General features: G+C 37.7%; 1 protein-coding gene across 1 annotated transcript in view; it reads right to left on the reverse strand.

Annotated features, from left to right (window-relative positions):
- mybbp1a (MYB binding protein (P160) 1a) overlaps nt 1-19,266 on the reverse strand; it is a 56,411-nt gene that overhangs the window by 6,975 nt on the left and 30,170 nt on the right. The window contains exons 11-21 of the mRNA XM_044141567.1: nt 18,501-18,629; nt 16,283-16,480; nt 16,088-16,196; nt 15,534-15,627; nt 15,290-15,447; nt 13,881-14,000; nt 13,675-13,800; nt 13,416-13,589; nt 11,459-11,616; nt 10,028-10,162; nt 9,766-9,862 (exon numbers count right to left, since the gene is read on the reverse strand). Coding sequence (XP_043997502.1) covers nt 9,766-9,862; nt 10,028-10,162; nt 11,459-11,616; nt 13,416-13,589; nt 13,675-13,800; nt 13,881-14,000; nt 15,290-15,447; nt 15,534-15,627; nt 16,088-16,196; nt 16,283-16,480; nt 18,501-18,629 — 1,498 coding nt within the window. The remainder of the gene's footprint in view (nt 1-9,765; nt 9,863-10,027; nt 10,163-11,458; nt 11,617-13,415; nt 13,590-13,674; nt 13,801-13,880; nt 14,001-15,289; nt 15,448-15,533; nt 15,628-16,087; nt 16,197-16,282; nt 16,481-18,500; nt 18,630-19,266) is intronic.

The following is a 19,266-nucleotide window of genomic DNA, read 5'->3' on the forward strand; positions in this document are numbered from 1 at the left end:
AGTTTGAAGGCTTCATTCCCTCATTAGGGAGCCGGTCACCGCATATTATGCAGAGCGGGTTTGGAATGTGGGAATAACCTACCGGGATAAATCCATTCTCCTGTCTCTTTGAAACTTTTTCCCTTCGCGAAGAAACTTTCCAAAGACATTTGATCTGTTTCTTACTCATTTTGCTGCTTGTGGCCCCAATGTTGGTGTGCAAGATGTAACCAAGAGAACCCGGTTAAAGGATTTTCAAAATGAAAGATCCTCCAGACTCAAATAATACATAAAACGGAAATATTTAATTATTTCTTGCCCAATTGGTCCATGGAGCAGCTGTAGGTGACCCATATGCTAGGGCTATAGAGTTTGATGGAGCTGTTCAAGTTCTATTCCCAGCCCTGGTCCTTTTAGTGCGCTCAGTCTTATTACTGATGAATATAGATGACTGGTGCCTAAAAACCAGCCCTCCCAAAAAATATTTTTTTTCTAGACCACCATTTTTTGTTGCCTAGTGAAATTTGTCCTACCGGACAAATTAAATGGACTGAACTTAGTGATTTTCCAATCATTTTGAACACTCAAAGTGCTTTACACTAGAGTCACATTCACCCACAAATACACAGCTCAGTAGGCAATTTGGGGTTAAGTCCTCAGTGGTTCATCAACATGTGGCTGGAATTGAACCCACAACATTCCGATCACAAGACGACTACTCTACTCATAGAGCCCAGTAATCATGTTCATGATTGTGTCGGTCATAACATGGCCAAAACATTTTAAATTAAATAGCTTTTTTTGTCTATCAACTATAAAAATTATGGCTTGATGGTTGTTACCCTCAATTGTTGTTACAATTTATCTGTATTCACCTTAGTGTGATTAATCTAGATGCTGTTTCATTTTAGAAAATAGAACAAAAATAATAATATTCCACTTAAAAAAACTTTAAATAATTCAGCAATCTAGACAAAATCAGTGTTTGATGGTGAAAATGTAAAAAAAAAAAAAAAAAAGAAAAAAAAAAGTATATATTATATAATAGAGTTTTCTTTTAACACTTAAGAACGTTTGTTTTATTGTTGTAGAGAAATACCTTAAAACCTGGGGAAGTAAAAGCTGTCATCTCTGGCTAATAATAAACTAATTTATTGAAAACACTGGAGATATTTTTTATTTTAATGTTAAAAATGTCAGGATCCCCTTTCATGAGATTCTTTTCAATTAATTTCAGACACTTTTGAAGGCATCTGACAGCAGCTTCATTCTTCAGCTGTAAAGTCACTGTGAAAATGTGTGAGAGAGGCAGCAACTGTTTCTATTGTCAATTATGCAGTTTATATTGGGCTGAGGACAATAATTAGCAAACATCATATTATGTACAGCATTCTCCACAATGTTTGCCTTCTTTCCCAATTGAAATGTGTAAAATCTTCAAAAATAAATATATTTTTTGTTGCATTTGCATAATTAGAATAAAAATATTTAGAATCATATTATTTAGAAAGAGTACATATATTCAAAGATAGGAAAGGAAATCCCACGTAGAGAAATAATCTGTTGCCAAACAATCACTGGCAGAACATTTATCAACAAGTGTGATTGATCAGTCATAGCAAAGGATGCATCTGGGCTAAAATTACAAACACGTGAAAACCGCATGCAACATCAATACAGTATTTTTGTCTAGTTTGTAATGCAAATATGTTAGGACACTTAAAATAAGACAAATCTAACTTACAAATAACTTTTCAGCAAAATATAAGAGATCGGTAAAAAAAACAACTTATATTATTTATATATATTTACAGTGGGGCAAAAAAGTATTTAGTCAGCCACCAATTGTGGAAGTTCTCCCTCTTAAAAAGATGAGAGAGGCCTGTAATTTTCATCATAGATATACCTCAACTATGAGAGACAAAAGGAGAAAAAAAATCCAGAAAATTACATTGTCTGATTTTTAAAGAATTTATTTGCAAAATATGGTGGAAAATAAGTATTTGGTCAGCTACAAACAAGCAAGATTTCTGGCTCTCATAGACCTGTAACATCTTCTTTAAGAGGCTCCTCTGTCCTCCACTTGTTACCTGTATTAATGACACCTGTTTGAACCCATTATCAGTATAAAAGACACCTGTCCACAACCTCAAACAGTCAAACTCTAAACTCCACCATGGCCAAAACTAGAGAGCTGTCAAAGGACACCCGAAACAAAATTATAGACCTGCACCAGGCTGGGAAGTCTGAATCTGCAATAGGTAAACAGCTTGGTGTGAAGAAATCAACTGTGGGATCAATTATTAGAAAATGGAACACATACAAGACCACTGATAATCTCCCTCGATCTGGGGCTCCACGCAAGATCTCACCCCGTGGGGTCAAAATGATCACAAGAACGGTGAGCAAAAATCCCAGAACCACACGGGGGAACCTGGTGAATGACCTGCAGAGAGCTGGGACCAAAGTAACAAAGGCTACCATCAGTAACACAATACGCCACCAGGGACTCAAATCCTGCAGTGCCAGACGTGTTCCCCTGCTTAAGCCAGTACATGTCAAAGCCCGTCTCAAGTTTGCCAGAGAGCATTTGGATGATCCAGAAGATGACTGGGAGAATATCATATGGTCAGATGAAACCAAAATAGAACTTTTTGGTAAAAACTCTACTCGTCGTGTTTGGAGGAGAGAGAATGCTGAGTTGCATCCAAAGAACACCATACCTACAGTGAAGCATGGGGGTGGAAACATCATGCTTGGGGGCTGTTTTTCTGCTAAGGGACCAGGGTGACTGATCCGTGTGAAGGAAAGAATGAATGGGGCCATGTATCGTCAAATTTTGAGTGAAAACCTCCTTCCATCAGCAAGGGCATTGAAGATGAAACGTGGCTGGGTCTTTCAGCATGACAATGATCCCAAACACACTGTCCGGGTAACGAAGGAGTGGCTTCCTAGCCAGTCTCCAGATCTCAACCCCATAGAAAATCTTTGGAGGGAGTTGAAAGTCCGTGTTGCCCAGCAACAACCCCAGAACATCACTGCTCTAGAGGAGATCTGCATGGAGGAATGGGCCAAAATACCAGCAACAGTGTGTGAAAATCTTGTGAAGACTTACAGAAAACGTTTGATCTCTGTCATTGCCAACAAAGGCTATATAACAAAGTAATGAGATGAACTTTTGTTATTGACCAAATACTTCTTTTCCACCATATTTTGCAAATAAATTCTTTAAAAATCAGACAATGTGATTTTCTGGATTTTTTTTTCTCCTTTTGTCTCTCATAGTTGAGGTATATCTATGATGAAAATTACAGGCCTCTCATCTTTTTAAGTGGGAGAACTTGCACAATTGGTGGCTGACTAAATACTTTTTTGCCCCACTGTATATTAAGACTCATGACAAAGCACAGCCATTAAGGATTTTGCTAGAACAGTTTCAACATGATAAAATGTGAAACATCTTGTAAATGAATTTATTGAAGAATCCAAAGTTCTTCATAAAGAGCCTTAAGGATGGAAGTTGTGGATGCTCCCTTCTTTGTTAAATAGTCTGCAAGTTGGTCTTTTGTTTGAGACCACAACACTTGAACTTTCTTAATTTGAATCAGCTCTTTAATTGAACTGATTTCCAAGCATAACCTTGAGAGAAATTAACCAAGAGAGAAATTATCAGTCACACAGATTATAGGTGGAGGACAAGTAGTACTACCAGCACCGAGTTCATAAAAGAGTGTGGAAAGAAAAATGGCATTATCAATCCCCTCAGACATAGCGTGTATTTCACCTGCCAGTGTGCTTCTGACAATTCTCTTAATTCTCTTTGACTGCCATGAAATGGGAGAACCGCCCATTATCACTCATCAAAACAATGAAGTGCCCACCTTGAGTACACCCATTTGAAAGATTTCCAAAGGATGCATCAGTGAACGTAACCATCCTTAAGTTACTGTCTTCCCCAAGGTGTTGAAAATTCAATTCAACTGACTGGGCCTTGAGCTTACACACAACTCTGTTTGCTTCATTAATGGTCTGTACTATAGCATGCTTGAGACGAGATGCTAAATTACTAGCATCAAACATGGCATCAGGCCTGCTCTGTCTTGCCACCCACAGAAGTTGGCCTATCTTCGATCTGAGCTGCTCTGTCTCCTTTTCAGTGAGAGGTGAAGCCGACTCTGCTGCCCGTGAGGGTGAGAGGTGTATGGACTGCAGGTGCTGAATGTATGCTTCTTGGTGTATTTGTACCTTCTTACCTTCAGTAACAAGATCTACCCCCACATAGGAAAAGCTATTGTGTGCTTCATGACCAACATTAAACTTTGACCTCAGGTGAGGTATGACCAACTCTGCAAACATGTGTGATCCACCCCGTATAAAATCATCAACATGACAAGCAAGAACACCAGTTACATTTTTGTGCTCATCCAGCCAATAGAAAACTGCAGGATCAACCTTAGACATGATGCCTTCTGCTTCAATCGTGATGGTTTTTACCCTATTACACCAATACAGTGAACCATCAGCTAAACCATACACACATTTTCTCAGTTTCCAAAGCATACCTGTTTTATTGGCCTCTGGGGGAGGTTTGATGAAAATGTCTCTAGACAGTTACATTCCTTGTAAAAATGCAGATTTAATGTCCATTGAGTGAAGTTCCCATTTTTTCTGACATATAACTGACACCAGGAGTCTCAGTGACTCTGAGGCACAGGTTGGAGAGTCCTTTTGTAGGTCAGAAACTTGTAGCTCCTTAAATCCTCATGCAACAAGTCTTGCTTTTGGTATTATTCCAGTTTCAGTCTCCTTCATAGTGCACACCCAATGAGTGGAGATAGACTTTTGTTCTTTGTCCTCAATTTCTTCAAACAATTGGTTCTGTTTCTAACTTTTTATTTCATTTTCCTTTGCTTCATCAAACGACATGTCCTTACTCACAAAAACATCCTTGTGCGTATCCATATCCTCAGTATCTGCCTGGACGTGAAGATCCTCCAACTGTGACAGATCAGCTGATTCACTGTTGCCAGCCACTTCTGCAGGCTCAAGCAGCTCCAAGTTAAACCAGTTCTTTATTTCCCAGTTGCTTTGCTGGCACACCCCAACACTTTGGCTTTTTGTGAGACACCCTCTGTATTTCTGAATGTCACAATTTGACCTGTCTTTATAATGGTGTTCCCATTGTGCTGTCTCTTGGCCTCTGCATTTCCAGGGTCAGGCAAAGTATAATTCTCAAGATTTACTGCAATAGTGTCTCCTCCTACATTCTCTTCGATGATGTCCACTGCATGTTGTCCTTGAATGTTCTCCTCATTGCAGGTAATCTGAGGCGCTTCATTCTCATGGGTAACTTTTGTCAATCTGAGTTGATGCACTCTGACACAGGTGCCTCCGTGTCTAACAAAAACGACTGCACCATCTTGACCAATCTCCATTCCTGGTCATTTCCATTCTGGACAATCCCCTCTTTTGTAAAAGACTTTGTCTCCAGTTTCATATTGCTCGTCTATGGGCTGCAGCTGTTTCTTTAGTGCTGTGCGTATCCTTTCTGAACATTCTGCTTTTGTAAAGTTTTTCTTGCAGCATGCAGGGCTGAAATGTGCTTGGCAACCCATTCGCTCCTTGTGGTGCCCTCTAGAGCTGGAGCTTTGTCTATTAATACAGAGGGCAGGTTGGGATTCTGCCCAAACACCAGCTGATGTGGGCTGTATCCATGGACACTTTGCATAGAGTTCTTTGCCATCAGGGCCCAGTCCATGGCAGTGCTCCAGTCACATCCAGTACTTGCTTTGACTTTCAGTAGGATCTCCGTCAAAGTTTGATTATGGTGTTGTCTTAACTTCAATATTAAAGTTCACTTCCTCGTTATTAAACTCACCACCATTGTCACTGAACAATTTTGGAGGTGGGCCATGCACACTGAAACAATAGTGGATAAAACGTTTGACTATTTCAGAAGATCTCTTGGTGGTTACACACTACCAGCCCTGAAACGGGTGAACTGGTCAATAATGTGTAGTTACCAAACCCCAGGTTCAAGTTCGTGCAGATCTACAGCAACTGTTTCATTGTATGTAGATGCCAATCTACATACAAACCAAACCAAAACCTGCCACAGGTTTTGGTTTGGTCTTACAATATTTTTGACACACTTCACACTGGTGCACGACCTTTTTCAGCAGGCTGTCACATTCTATGTCCTTGTTGCCAGAATTAGTCAAAAGTCTGTATTTTATCAGCAGCGGTGTGTCCAAACTATTTATGAAGTTTCTCCAGAACTTTCATCTTTTCACTTGTATTCATCTCATCTGTTGCAGTCAGTATTTCTTCCTCGGTAGCTTCTAATAGCTTATCAGAGTGAATAAAATTTCTATTTTCACTGTCCACAATGTTAATGCAGTAATGACCTGAACTAGTACAGTCCAGTTTGACAGGCTGGTTGAACATCACTGCACTGTCTCTTTCCGTGTCCAAAACAGTCCCTGCCCTTTTTAATGAGGCTTTACTCAGAAGCAGCGGGATGTTAGCAGGTACTACTTCAGTTTCTAAATTTCACTTTGTGTTGCCAATTTCAGCAGGTATCTGTACCTTTTTGATGGAGTAGACGATTTTTCCATCTCCAAACTTGAAGGGTGTTGGAAAAATTATTATCCAAGTTTATTCAAATTATTTGTTTATATGTTTTCATATCATTATTCTTTTGTGTTTTTCTCTTTGGCCCCTTTTCTTTTGTGGTACATTATTAACTGTTCTTTGAATGTTTGTTTGGAGATTAGAAATGCTCACTCACTTGTCTGGCGTTATCAAACTGCCTGTCATAGATGTGTCATCTTTGTGTATTGTAAGAGTGTCCCAGAGCATCCAGTGGCAGAGTTCTCTGACGAAACTATCTGGGTGAAGAAACTATCCTGTGAAGAAACCCAACCCTCTTTTCCTTGTGATGTGATAATAAAAAGCAGCTGAGAGGTGAGAGCTAGCGGAGTTGATCCCAGATAGTTGTTTGACTGTGGTTCTCCATGTCTGCCTTCTCTCCCCTCTTCTGCAGAAGAGTAACTTGAGTCTCTGGTTGATTCCTAGCAGGTTGGGAACGAAAAAAGACCCAACAAAGGGCCTGTGACTTTGTGTTTCTGTCTCTTTCATAATCTTCACATTTTTCTTTTGTAGTACAGTACTGTAGTTGTCCAGCCACTCTTGTCCACCACTGTGGTTGATTCTGTGGTGTACAGAGTTAAATTTTACTCTTCCACGTCTTTTGCATCCTCAGCAATTTCATCACTGTCCGCACAAAGCTGATGCTTTGTGCGGACAGTTTTTAAACCAGTGAAAAGTACTTTGGCACACTGCACATTTTGACCATCGTCCGTACTTATCCAGCGGGTTTGTACCGGGCTGCAGAGTTTTCTGATGGGGACTTTGCCGCCAGTATTTGCCTTTTTGCCGCCGTTGCAAACACAGACTCCTGGCTAATGCCTTCTGCTGCCGCACCTCTTTTCTCACCAAATATTCTCTTCAAAGCGGACTTCATAGAAGCAAATGTTACATCTGTCAACTTTCTGTCCATTATGTCCAAACACGCGGTGTCCAAAAGCTTAAAAGCCAAGTCAGGTATGCTCCATGTTGTATTTTTTCATGCGTGAGAAACGCTGCTCAAAATTAATAATATAGTCCGCCATTGACATGTTAACTTCTTTTATGATTCGGTCAAAATCCAAGTACACCTCATAGATCCTTTCGTTTTTTAGGAACAAGTCATCTAGTTAAGCGAACAATGTGGTCATTCCAGTGTCTTTATTGAGATCGTCTACTGGAATTTCCATCGCCGTGTCACGCGCTCTTCCAGACAGTGCCAGGGCGACAGCAAGCGCTTGCTTTTTCTTCTCCAAATCTGTAACTCTCGTCCAAAAGTTGACTTCATTTTTCCAGCTTTCGTAAGGCTTTCGCTCTTCAAACATTGGTGGAACTCTGTAGTTACTAACCATCCTCTGCTACCATTGTTAGTCAGTAAAAATAACTTGTTTCTTTGCTCAAATTTCATTCTGCCATGTACAACACACAAACAGACGACTCAACTGAAAGAGTACAAACGCAAAAACATATACTCCTAGTACAACAGTGCCCCTAGCGGATGAACATGTAGTACAAACAAAAACAAAAGAGTAACAACTGATTTAAAGCACGAGTGTTAGCTTTACAAAATGAACACTCTACTGTAGTGTTACAATGGAAGAATTTTGGACATTAACGGAGGGCCAACAAAAATTTAGCTACAAAGCCGAGTGGTCGGACATACATGAATCATTGAGAAATTTAAATGACCAACTGACAAGAGTCACAGCAAGGTCAGTGCTGTGTAGGTCTGAATTGATACTGCGGTGGCAGGAGCACAGAGCTGTAGAGAAGTCAACAGAAACACTGAACAGAAGAGTGGCCATCAATGGAGGCCCAGTCACCTGATTTCCCCCTGGAGTGGAAGCAATTTTTTTTTTTTACCTCAATGGCCAACTTTCTATTATTCCTATCTTGATTTGATACAGTAGGGGCTCCCAGAAGGCACAGATTTCTTTAATATGTCATAACGTGTTTTTCTGAGCATCCCTCGCCACTTCGCGGTTCACTTATCGTGGATTCGCTATTTCGCGGATTTTCATAATGCATTTTTTTTTTTTTTTGGTGCATTGTGCTCTGCATTCTGATTCGCTAAAAACTCACTTCTTGTATCAAAACATGCTACGAATTGTGCTATCATTTTGTCATCTCGTGCAGTTATGTGTACGTACATAAAACAGCTTGGCAAATTTACATTAAGTTGGCCAAATTATCTTGTAATTTCGAACATCTCCTAAACCCATAATGTCGACGAAACGGCCTGGACCGACAAACACACCTGCACCGCGGGTTTCAGAAGAAGAGAACACTGCAGAGCGCAGTCAGGATGCAGCGGCCCAGTCTGAAGAGCAGTGAAACGGCCTACACGTCAGTCACTGTATTTGTATACATGTAATAGTTGCTAATTGTAAAAAAAAAAAAGTTTTCCATTTCGCGGATTTCACTTATCGCGGGTCATTTTCGGAACGTAACCCCCGCGATAAACGAGGGATTACTGTACATCCTTATTGGTTATTCTGCATGAATAAACATAGTTATTTTATTTTAAAGGTTACATAAATGTTTTTTCATGTATTTATATTAGAGTAAAAGCATCAAAAAACCTGCTTGCAGCCAAGTATGCTTTAATGTTACACATGACAGTTGTTTGCATATAGCTCAAAGTATAAAACTGGTATTGTTGTGCATCTAAGGTGTTAAGTTTACCTTCAAGCAAACATCTCCCTTTTGTAGATATTTCTGCCTGTTGTCCTCTGAACTCTCCCAGTGAGAAATGTTGTGCTAATGGAACAAGAGTTTTGAACTTACAATGTAAGAAATGTCTTGTTCTACTCCCAGATTATTTCACTTGTAATTAGTACTTTTTATAATTAAGGAATTATTGACTTAAAACAAAACTAACTAACTTACTTGTATGTTAGTTTTGTTTAATTTTGAATGTAATAAGATAATTGCACTAGAAAGTAGACAAAGATACTGGGTAAGATTTTGTGTTTTTGCAGTGTGGAAAGTGTCAGCTGCTAACACCTGCTGCCAAGTAAACCATCTGAATGTTGAGTGAAGCACCATGTGTTTCCTGTATTCTCTTGTCCAATAATTTAAACACAGCAGCCTCCTGCAGTGAGAAGGTCACGACAAGTGAAATCCAACCATGAACCGGATCAACGTGTGCAAACGTACATTATTTACTGATGCTGTTGCTCCGTCAGCTGTAGACTCCTCTTTGTTCTCAGTGGCTGGAGCGCCACGCAGCACCTTCACCACATAAAGAGACGCACTGAAGGGAAACATAACATAAGCAATGAATTCACACAAACGAGTAAAAAAAATCTGCTTTCCTTTCCGAAGTCTGCTCTTCCTTGAGGGGGTCATTAGAGGAGTGTTCACAAACACGGAGGGAGGCACGTGAGAAAGTTCATCATCATTTTCTGTAGCCTCATACCTGAAGTAGTAGAGACACAGAGAGGAGTCTGACAGCTTCTGGGCTTTGCCCATCAGTTTGTCCAGCAGGTCGTGGAGCTCCCCCTGCCTGTCACCGGCAGTCCTGCAGTAAACTTTGGACCTGCACAAATGGTTCCTGGAAAAGAAAAGGAAAAAGTTCAAGTTAGGTTTTAGATTATTAAATTATAATGCTGCAAAAGTTTCAAACAAAAGCTTAGGGAAGCATCACCAGAACAGGGACAAGAACAAACTTAGAATCCAGAAAAACTACCTTAACAACTACTTGTTTGATTCTTATTCCTCCAACCCAAAAAAGGAATTAGACCAGAGGATACTTATTTATACTCATCTACCAACCCTGAATAGGAGAATCTAGTTTACATACTTTAGATTAACATTATATTATTATTATTCTTTTGCTCTTTCCTTTGGTTTGTTATTTGTTTGCATTTCTTTTTAATTCCTGTAAAGCATTTTGTATTGCCTTGTTGTTGAAAATGTGCTAAATAAATAAAATTACCTTTGCCTTTTCCAGCAGTTATAATTATATTTGATGAGAGAAAATTTATGTTCTCTTTTAAAAGTCCTCTTTAAACGTTCATTTTTACTTATAGGGGAGCAAATCATTTATTTTTTATTAATTTATTCTGGTAATAAATGAATATGTCGATTATTCTGATGAAAAGGTAGCCGCATCCATCCACCCATTATCATACACACTCAGTGTTTCCCCCAGAAAACTTGTCCCTGGTGGTATTTAAACCGACACCCAGAGATGTCTGTAGCATTAGATCTGAGTAAAGGATATTATAATTAAGAAAAACTAACAAAACAACAACAACTAAAATTGAGGAAACATTTTTAACTGAAATAAATAAAAATGCTAATAAATGGGGAAAAAAAAACTATAATTAAATTGAACTATATTATGTGTTTATAAACTAAAACGTATTGAAATTATAGCTACTATCCTTCATTTGGTGTTTATTTATTAGTCTTTTGAACAGATATGAAATTGATTATTTGGATTCGTAGAAGATGAATGATTGAAAAAGAGAGTGTACTTTATTGTGTAATATTGACAGTTATTGTCAATATTACAATAACTGTAATATTGATAAATCAAATCATTTTTGATTTATTCAAATAAAAAATTATTTGAATAAAGTCTGACCTATCCGACTACCGTATTTTGTTTCGCTTTACGCACCTTATAATCCGGCGCATCTTATATATGAAAATAAATCTGTTCACTGATACTGCGTTTTATAATCCGGTGCGCCTTATAGTCCGAAAAATATGGCAATAAAAACTAGCAAACACACTCTAAAAACTAACTAAAACTAATAAGTCACAATGGAATAAAAGTAACTATAATGAAAAACCCCAAACCATTATAATCCTGATCAGAGCCTGATGAGACTGTTTCTACCTGAAGATATCTGCTGCTCTGCGGAGGAAGTCCTGCTCCTGCTGCTCACTCCCAGAACTCATTCCTCTGTCAATGATGTTTAGCAGTGGCTCCACTAAACCCAGAATGAGAGGGCTGCCGGCCTGCCGGGCCACAAACACCTCAACCAGGTCCAACACCTGAAATGGACATGTTATCAGTGATGAGAGATTTTCCCTACTAACTGATACCCTACTTCAGGCATCTGAAGCAACCAATGAGATTAGTGTTGGGCAATAAATCAATGTTATTGATTAATCAATTTTTAGTCTTTGAAGATTTCATTTTTGGAAAATCTGATCTTTGTTTCGCCAGTGCACTTCTTGGATTTTCATAAATGTGATGTCAGATCGCCCAGAGCTGCCATTTAGTTTGACAAGCATCTTTTACAGCTTCTATTTATTTGTACGTTGAATTCAGGTGAACTCTACAACAAAATGTCTGGCTAAGATTGTTCTTTTCTTTCTTTTTTTAAGCAAAGGTAAAGTCATAATATTACAAAACAATATTGTGGAAAATTTTAAGGACACTATGGTTAGGAGTAAATCAATACATAATTTTAAGATTACTATGGTTATTGACTGAATCAATGCATAACAGTGTCATGATTCTTGTGTAATGAACGTACTCATGAGAGTCTTCTGAATCTATTTCTCTGAATCCTGCATTACAAAAAAGTTATTAAATCGTGAATGAAATAAGTAATTATTGATATGATAGGAGCACACGGGTGGTGGGTGCGTCAATGTGGGCGTGGCTGTCACCAAGTATGAATGGGAAGGTTACTGGCTTTGTGTGTATGAGGAAGAGGTTGCATCATCATAATTTCTGTTGATAGTGTTGTGGTACCGTTGATTGTTGGAACTGGTGCATTGTTTTTCCTGGTCAGTCTGTGTTTCAGTCCTTGCAAAGTTTAAAGTATGACAATCTAAAATGGAATAAACCAATAATTGACAGAAGAAAGTGACCTGGAGTTTATTAAAACACATCGAACAGATGAGAGTCCCCGAGTTAACCCATTGGGGCCCTCTACCACCATTAGTTTACGGCACTTTTAGAAACCTTTTCTATAAAACTGTGTGCTGTGTTCTGCTAGAAGCTCTTTTTCTCCTGTGTTCAGTAAGCAGAGTCTTCAAACACATAAAGCCTTCAAATAAATACTGATAAATATATATTCTTACTTTGGTGCTTGAAACAGTTTTTCCTCATTCTTTGCTAAATATAATTGACACAGCAACAGTCATCATAAAATGAGAATACAGTCTTAAGATTACCAGAATAAAGTCGTAATATTATGAAAAGACCTGTAACAAAAAAAAATAATTAAAATTCTGGACAATAAATTGTTATTGCGATAAACAATAGTATCATTGCTTTGGGACCATTTTTTAATAATATAATGGTAATGGCAAAATAATGCAAGGACACTGCACATTATTGATCTTTGGTTCTCAAAGATCAATTAAATTAACATTTAGCACTGGAACTGGAAGACATTTTAAATTCGATGTCTCTAAACAAAATTATCCTTCAAAAAAGGGGATATTTGAGACCAATGCACCAGACTGAAGAGTTCTGTCATCCACTTTTTGGTAGAAAGAGAGACAAGAAAGAAAAACAATAAACAAATAACAAAACATTAATTATCCAAACTTTTTTTCCTCATTAAAACAATTTTTTTTGTAATTTTAAGACTTCTTGTAAAATTGCTTTTTAATTCTGCTAATATAATGATTAATTTCTCGTAGTTCATACAACTCATATTGAGATGATTGAAATAAAAAACACTTTTGACATTTGTTTTTTTGTCATTTGCATTTTTTTTCTTTTAGAAAATAAAGCAACAAAAGAAAACTTATTAAAATCAAATGTGGTATAAAAAAGATTGGAGATTTCATTTTTAAGCCATCTTGGCCGGCTCTAGTTGAGAGTAAGTTACCTTAATCTTAAAGTCCCGGACCAGAACCCTCTCTTTCTGTAGCTTCATCTTCTCATTTTTCTTTGCCTGAATCTTCTTCTTTTGTTCTGAGAACAGCGCCGACAGGCTCATATCGAGCTGCATCATAGCTTCATCATCCAGATCTTCATCGCTGCTGGCGTCCTCCTCTGTGGCCTAAATAAGCAGCATATCATTATAAAAATAAGCTGAAGAGGTTTAGACTTGGAACCAGACAAGAAGTGCTGACTGGATCACTCACCAGAGCATTCTGCTGCTGGAGGACCTTCATTAACTCAAGGCGAAAGTTTTGGTCCACTTCTCCCTCCTCCATCTCTTTTTCCTCCTCCTCACTCTCCTCATCAGAGCCGTCCTCTGACTCATTATGCTAGCCATAAAATATTTTTGTTAAATCAGCCTCTAAATCTGTAAACTATGTGAAACTACAGAAGAGGGAAAGTCTGTAACCTCCATGTCTTCATCTTGTTCCTCGTCATCATCATCCTTCAGTTTCTTTTGTGTTTTGTTTCCGTCGTCAGTGACGACTACAGCGCTGTCTTCCTCATCTTCCTGGTCTGGGTCCAAGACCTTTCAGAAAAACACAGCAACACTTCCTAAAAATATTCACACAAGCAGAAAATCAATTTTTTTGCATCAGACTAAATTTTTTTTACCTTTTTCTCCAATTTTCTAGGGCTGCAACTAAAAACTATCTTAGTTATTGATTCATTTATTGATTATTCTGATGACTAATTGGCAAATGCTCCATTTCTTCATTTAAGGCTTTTTTATATATTAGTAATACATTAAAAGATGCAAACAAACAAATAAATCAATTTGTGTTTAAAATATAAAATAAAATATTTTATTGCCTACAATGCAAAAACATAGCATCCTTTTGTAAACTTGAACCACATAAAGCTAAAGCTATGCTACTTCAGGTGGTTATGAAATATATGCGGACAAAAGTCCTTAAATGCAACTTAATGCATTCAAGTTGCATTTCCCCAACTTAAATGCAACATGTATTTTGGATAAAAACAAATTGCATGTTTTTGTCTTAAAAACATGCAATTTTAAGGCGAAAACATGTCTTAAACATGCTTGGAATATTTTTGTTTTCAGCAAATGCCCTTTTTTGAGTCTGCATATTTCAGTTAGCAATTAATTAATTACTAAATTAGTTGACGATTGACGAATTATGAAAATTAATTGTCTTGGCCTAAGTTTATTCTAATAATTCAGTTATGGCAAAATATTGGCATGCAGTGTCCGAAGTCGGATGCAAAATGTAACTTAGACAGTTTTGTTTTGAAACATAAACACTACAAGCTGTTTAGAACTTCCTTAAGGTGGAACTTAAAGAAGTTCCACCTTGATAACGCTCATTCAGCCTCATGGTGGAGCAGCGTCAACTTATTAAAAAATTACTGATGTTGTAGGATGCATTTACAGACAAGAGAATGTGCTTTTGTTTATTCAGTCAGCATTTATTACAGCCAACAAAATAAAGTTAAAATGTAATAAATTTCAAAAATCCAGCATATTGTGAAAAATGCAACCTGCTGTGTTATGGAATGATGGTGGATACAAGAGACAACTGGCCTCTTAATTAATCGCTAGTCGATCGATAAAAATCCATTTTGGATGAACTCAATTCATAATTTGCATTCCCATTTTCAGTGACAGTTTCTCAATAAATTCCCACAACTCCCATCAAAGATGTTACAGAAGTAACATTTAAAATCAAGATGTTTCAGCCAAGAAGGACAGAAACAAATATAAGTAATTGTGGGGAAATTATCCAAATAATATAATTAACATGTTACTTCCTGAAAATGTACAGCTTTAAAATCCAGTTTGGACCGATTACTCACATCTACAATGGCAGTCAGTGCTGCTGCAGTTACGTGGGGGCAGATGGAGCTGAAGACCGTCCTGCAGACCTGCCTGATGTGTCGGCTCTGCTGGGAAAGCAGGGACAGCAGGATGTCGACCATCACCTCCACCCACTCTGGCTCCTCCTTCTCCATAGCTGTAACACATTCATTTTACAGGTGGAGTTAATTATTATTCTGAAGGTCGGTGTTGAATATTTAAATCGGAGTTACGCAGCCTCGCCTTGTTGTTTTTTCTTCTTGCTGGTTTTCTTCTCCTGGGCTTTATCAATGCAGTTCTGCAGGTCCTTCAAGATGTCCAGCACCTCATCCGGAGCCTTCAGGACAGAGAAATTAAAATTAAACACCTGGACTCTAAGAGCTGCAGAAATCCTCTCCTGAAGCAGCGTTTCCAAAAGTGCTCAAAACTTTGTCAATATTCCATATTCAATATTCGTCAAAAAATAAACTATTTATGTATTTTTTCCATCAACAAAGAAATGCAATCAAAAACATGTGAATAAGTTTTTAAAAAAAAAACATGCTGTGCCATAATCCTCCTACTACTTCCTGTTATCTTCTTCTTCTTTTCCACCAGTAGTAACATCCGGGAACTAATCATGTGACCAGTGATACAAAAAAATGGTTTCCATTGCAGTTTTGTGCAATACGCAAATTTTTATACAGCCGAAAAACCAAGTCAAAATTTGTACGTTTCCATTAAGAATATTTTTTTTCTATTTACAATTATAGGTTCAATGGAAGAATAGTTATTAATCCTCAAAAAGTTGTTTTTACCTTGAAGAGGAGCATGCCAATCAGCAGGAAGAGCTGCTGAAATGCAGCACTCTGCGTCGTCAGGCCTTTCTTTGCTTTTCTTTTCAAATTCGCCACTGACTGTAGCATACTGACAAACAAAAAAAACCCCAACATTTTGTTTAAACTGTAAGTGATCAGGCATGTAAAATAAGACATAATCATTCTCTGTCCTACCCGTCCCAGGCCTGTTTTTGCTCAGCGCTGAATGGCTGAACGCTTTGGACGTGTTTGGGATGGCTGAGCAGCAGCTGAGCATACTGGACCAGGTGGTAGATCCACATGGTGCCATCTGCTGTTACACCAACAGATCGCTTCTGATTGACAGCTCTGCTGTCGTCAATGAGAGGCATGTGGTGCAAGGACATGAGAAGCCTGGATGGAAGATAGAAAAACGTATGTATACCTTCCTTTGGACAAAAAAAGAGACTCACTCAGCCATCTGACACTTGTTTAACAAACTTTGCTTAAAATGGGCAACAAAATTAGTGGGGCTGAAACGATTAATCTGATTAATTGTGATCAATCAATTACTGAAATAACAGTCAACTAATTTAGCAATCAAGCAATGATTATCGGGCGTATATATATTCAAAAAGAGGCAATTTGCTGAGAGAACGACGCACTCAAGAGCAGTAATTAAGAGAAAATTGTACAAAAAATATTAACATTTGGTATTTAAGAGAAAAAAAACCCTTTGTGGCAGTTTTAGCTTCACATAGTTAAAATTCTGTAAAACAAAATCCCATTAAGCACCTTTTTACATCTAATTGTTAACCAATTAATGTAAAAAATAATAGTTCAGCCCTACACTGTACTGATGTTAAGTCAAGTAGAAAGGGCTGAGCTTTTCACACTTTGATTTTAAAAGCATTTTTAGCTGCAGATGCATCCTTTGCTCCAAATGATCAAGTGTTCACTAAAGGAATGCTGTGTTACTGCACTGTAGGTAAAACAATTATCATTTCCTATTTGAAAAATTAATTGAATTTAGTTTAATTTATTTGCATCTTTTAATATACATTAGAGGATTCTTGTTTCTTGTTTTAGTAACAGAAGTTTTACGGGGACATTAAATTGTTTTGCTAAAGTCAGCAAGAAAATGTGTTGCTATTTCTGCCAAGTGCCAATACAACAGCTGTAGACAGATGCAACTCATTCAGTTAAATTACAATATGTTGCTAAAACTAAAATGACATATTTCATGTGTTTTCACAGTAAGTGCATAATCTGCACAAACGTTTATTCTGATGATTAATCATTTATTCAGGTAAAAAAATAAATGAAACATTCTGAAACATCCTTTAACCAAATAGAATGCAGGGCTGACCAGTCGAATATTTTTTTGATTAACTAATTAAAAATGGGAAAGCAAAAGGTGTTCAATAGGACTTTTTTTTTAACCAGGTGTATGGGGGAATTTCTCTGCTATAAATTGAGAGCACATATTTTCAGTCCGAAAGCAGGATTTGATGTCTTTTGTGCTCAAAACTTTTAATACTTTTATCTACATTTTTATTTTGAAAGCAGGACTTCATGTCTTTCTTCTCAAAATTTGTAACACTTGTACTTAAATCTTTCTCCTCGCGCTCTTGTAGAGCTCTCTGCTCATTTAGGAAACATTTTCTGCTTACTTCTGGAACAAAAATGTACCGTTGCCTGGCAACCTCTCAGCCAATAGAATGAAAGCATTTTACAGGTGTGCCTGTGTGAACACTATCTATTGTAGCAACCTGCACTACTAACTGGATGTAAGGAGAAACAACAACCTCAGCTTTCTGCTCCATGTTACACTAATATCCACTAGCAGTGTGCTACTGATCACTAACAGCCTTCTGATATTAGGCTGGAGTTTGTTCACCTAACCAAATCCCTACATCCACTGAGTGGTGCAGGTTGCAGGCTGAAAATGTGTGCTCTCAATTTATAGCAGAAAAAAGAAAAAAACAACATACCGGTAAAGCAAAAACTATGCCACCTAAGTTTTGGGTAGGACATATTTACAGACAAAGGTTTTTGGTTTTTTTTTTTATCTTAGATGTAAAATTAAAAAAAATTTTGTACAGTCTTGGCATAAATACTGCTCTGAGTGTGTCATTCTTTCTGCAAATTGACTTTTTTGAGTCTGTACATTCTAGTAACCAATAATCAAATACTAAATTAGTTGAGGATCTTTTCAGTAGTCCAAATAATTACAATTAATCTTTTCAGCCCTAATTGGTGCTTTCCTTGTGTTGGTGCAGGTTGACATGCAAACAGTAAGGAACATAAATGAATGTTTTTCTTGAACTCAAATCTCTCTCCGAGGTTACTCCGAGATGAACTTTTCCTTCTTGTTGGTTTCATAAAAACAAAAATACCGCAATAAATAAATGCTGGAATAAAACTGTCCAACCCAAAGAATGAATTAACAAGGGCTCCTCTGGTTTCGTCGTCCAGTGGGATAGAAAGATTTTCGCTCGTCTCTGGAATATCCGAGGTAGTAGCTTTCTTGGCGCTGAAGAAAGCATGGAAAAAGATAAACCTGGAAAAAGAGACAAAACAAACTCAGAGACTTCTCTTCAGCTTCACAGAGGACTTGAACGTTGCTGGCTAGGAGCTACATTTTGATGTTCAATTTGGATATTTTGCTGAAATCAGATCTGTTTTTGCATAGTCATTCATACTAATAACTAAACTTGACCGCAATGAAACTTTTGTGTGAACAGTGTAGGCATGCGCAGAAGAACATTCACAGAAGTGAATCACTTAGTTCCACATGAAGAAGTGGCACAGATCGGATTTTTTGGAGAGAAAGGACTGGAATTTGGCGGTTTAGACCATGCATATATAAAACTGTTGAGGATAAAATTATTGTAGAGGATGAATTTTTACACTTTTTTTCTCTCAAACTGAAGACTCTAAGCCAGGATGAGATTATTTTGTTGGCCGTCAACACTTTTGACTCAGACTGGATAGAAACGTCTAAGAAGACGCTGTAAGAGCACTGCACTTCTTCTCAGCGTAACATCTCGTATAAAGGAGCACAAAAGGATATCAACAATGTGAAGACCTGCCTCAAAGGGCTAAACAAATGCGGGGACAAAATTCCCAGATTTGTGTCTCATTACTTAGACGAGTTGCCTCCTGTGACTTTTACCAACATGGATGTTTGTGGTTTG

This window comes from Gambusia affinis, linkage group LG15 (genome assembly GCF_019740435.1).
Source record: "Gambusia affinis linkage group LG15, SWU_Gaff_1.0, whole genome shotgun sequence".
NCBI classification, from domain to species: Eukaryota; Metazoa; Chordata; class Actinopteri; order Cyprinodontiformes; family Poeciliidae; genus Gambusia; species Gambusia affinis.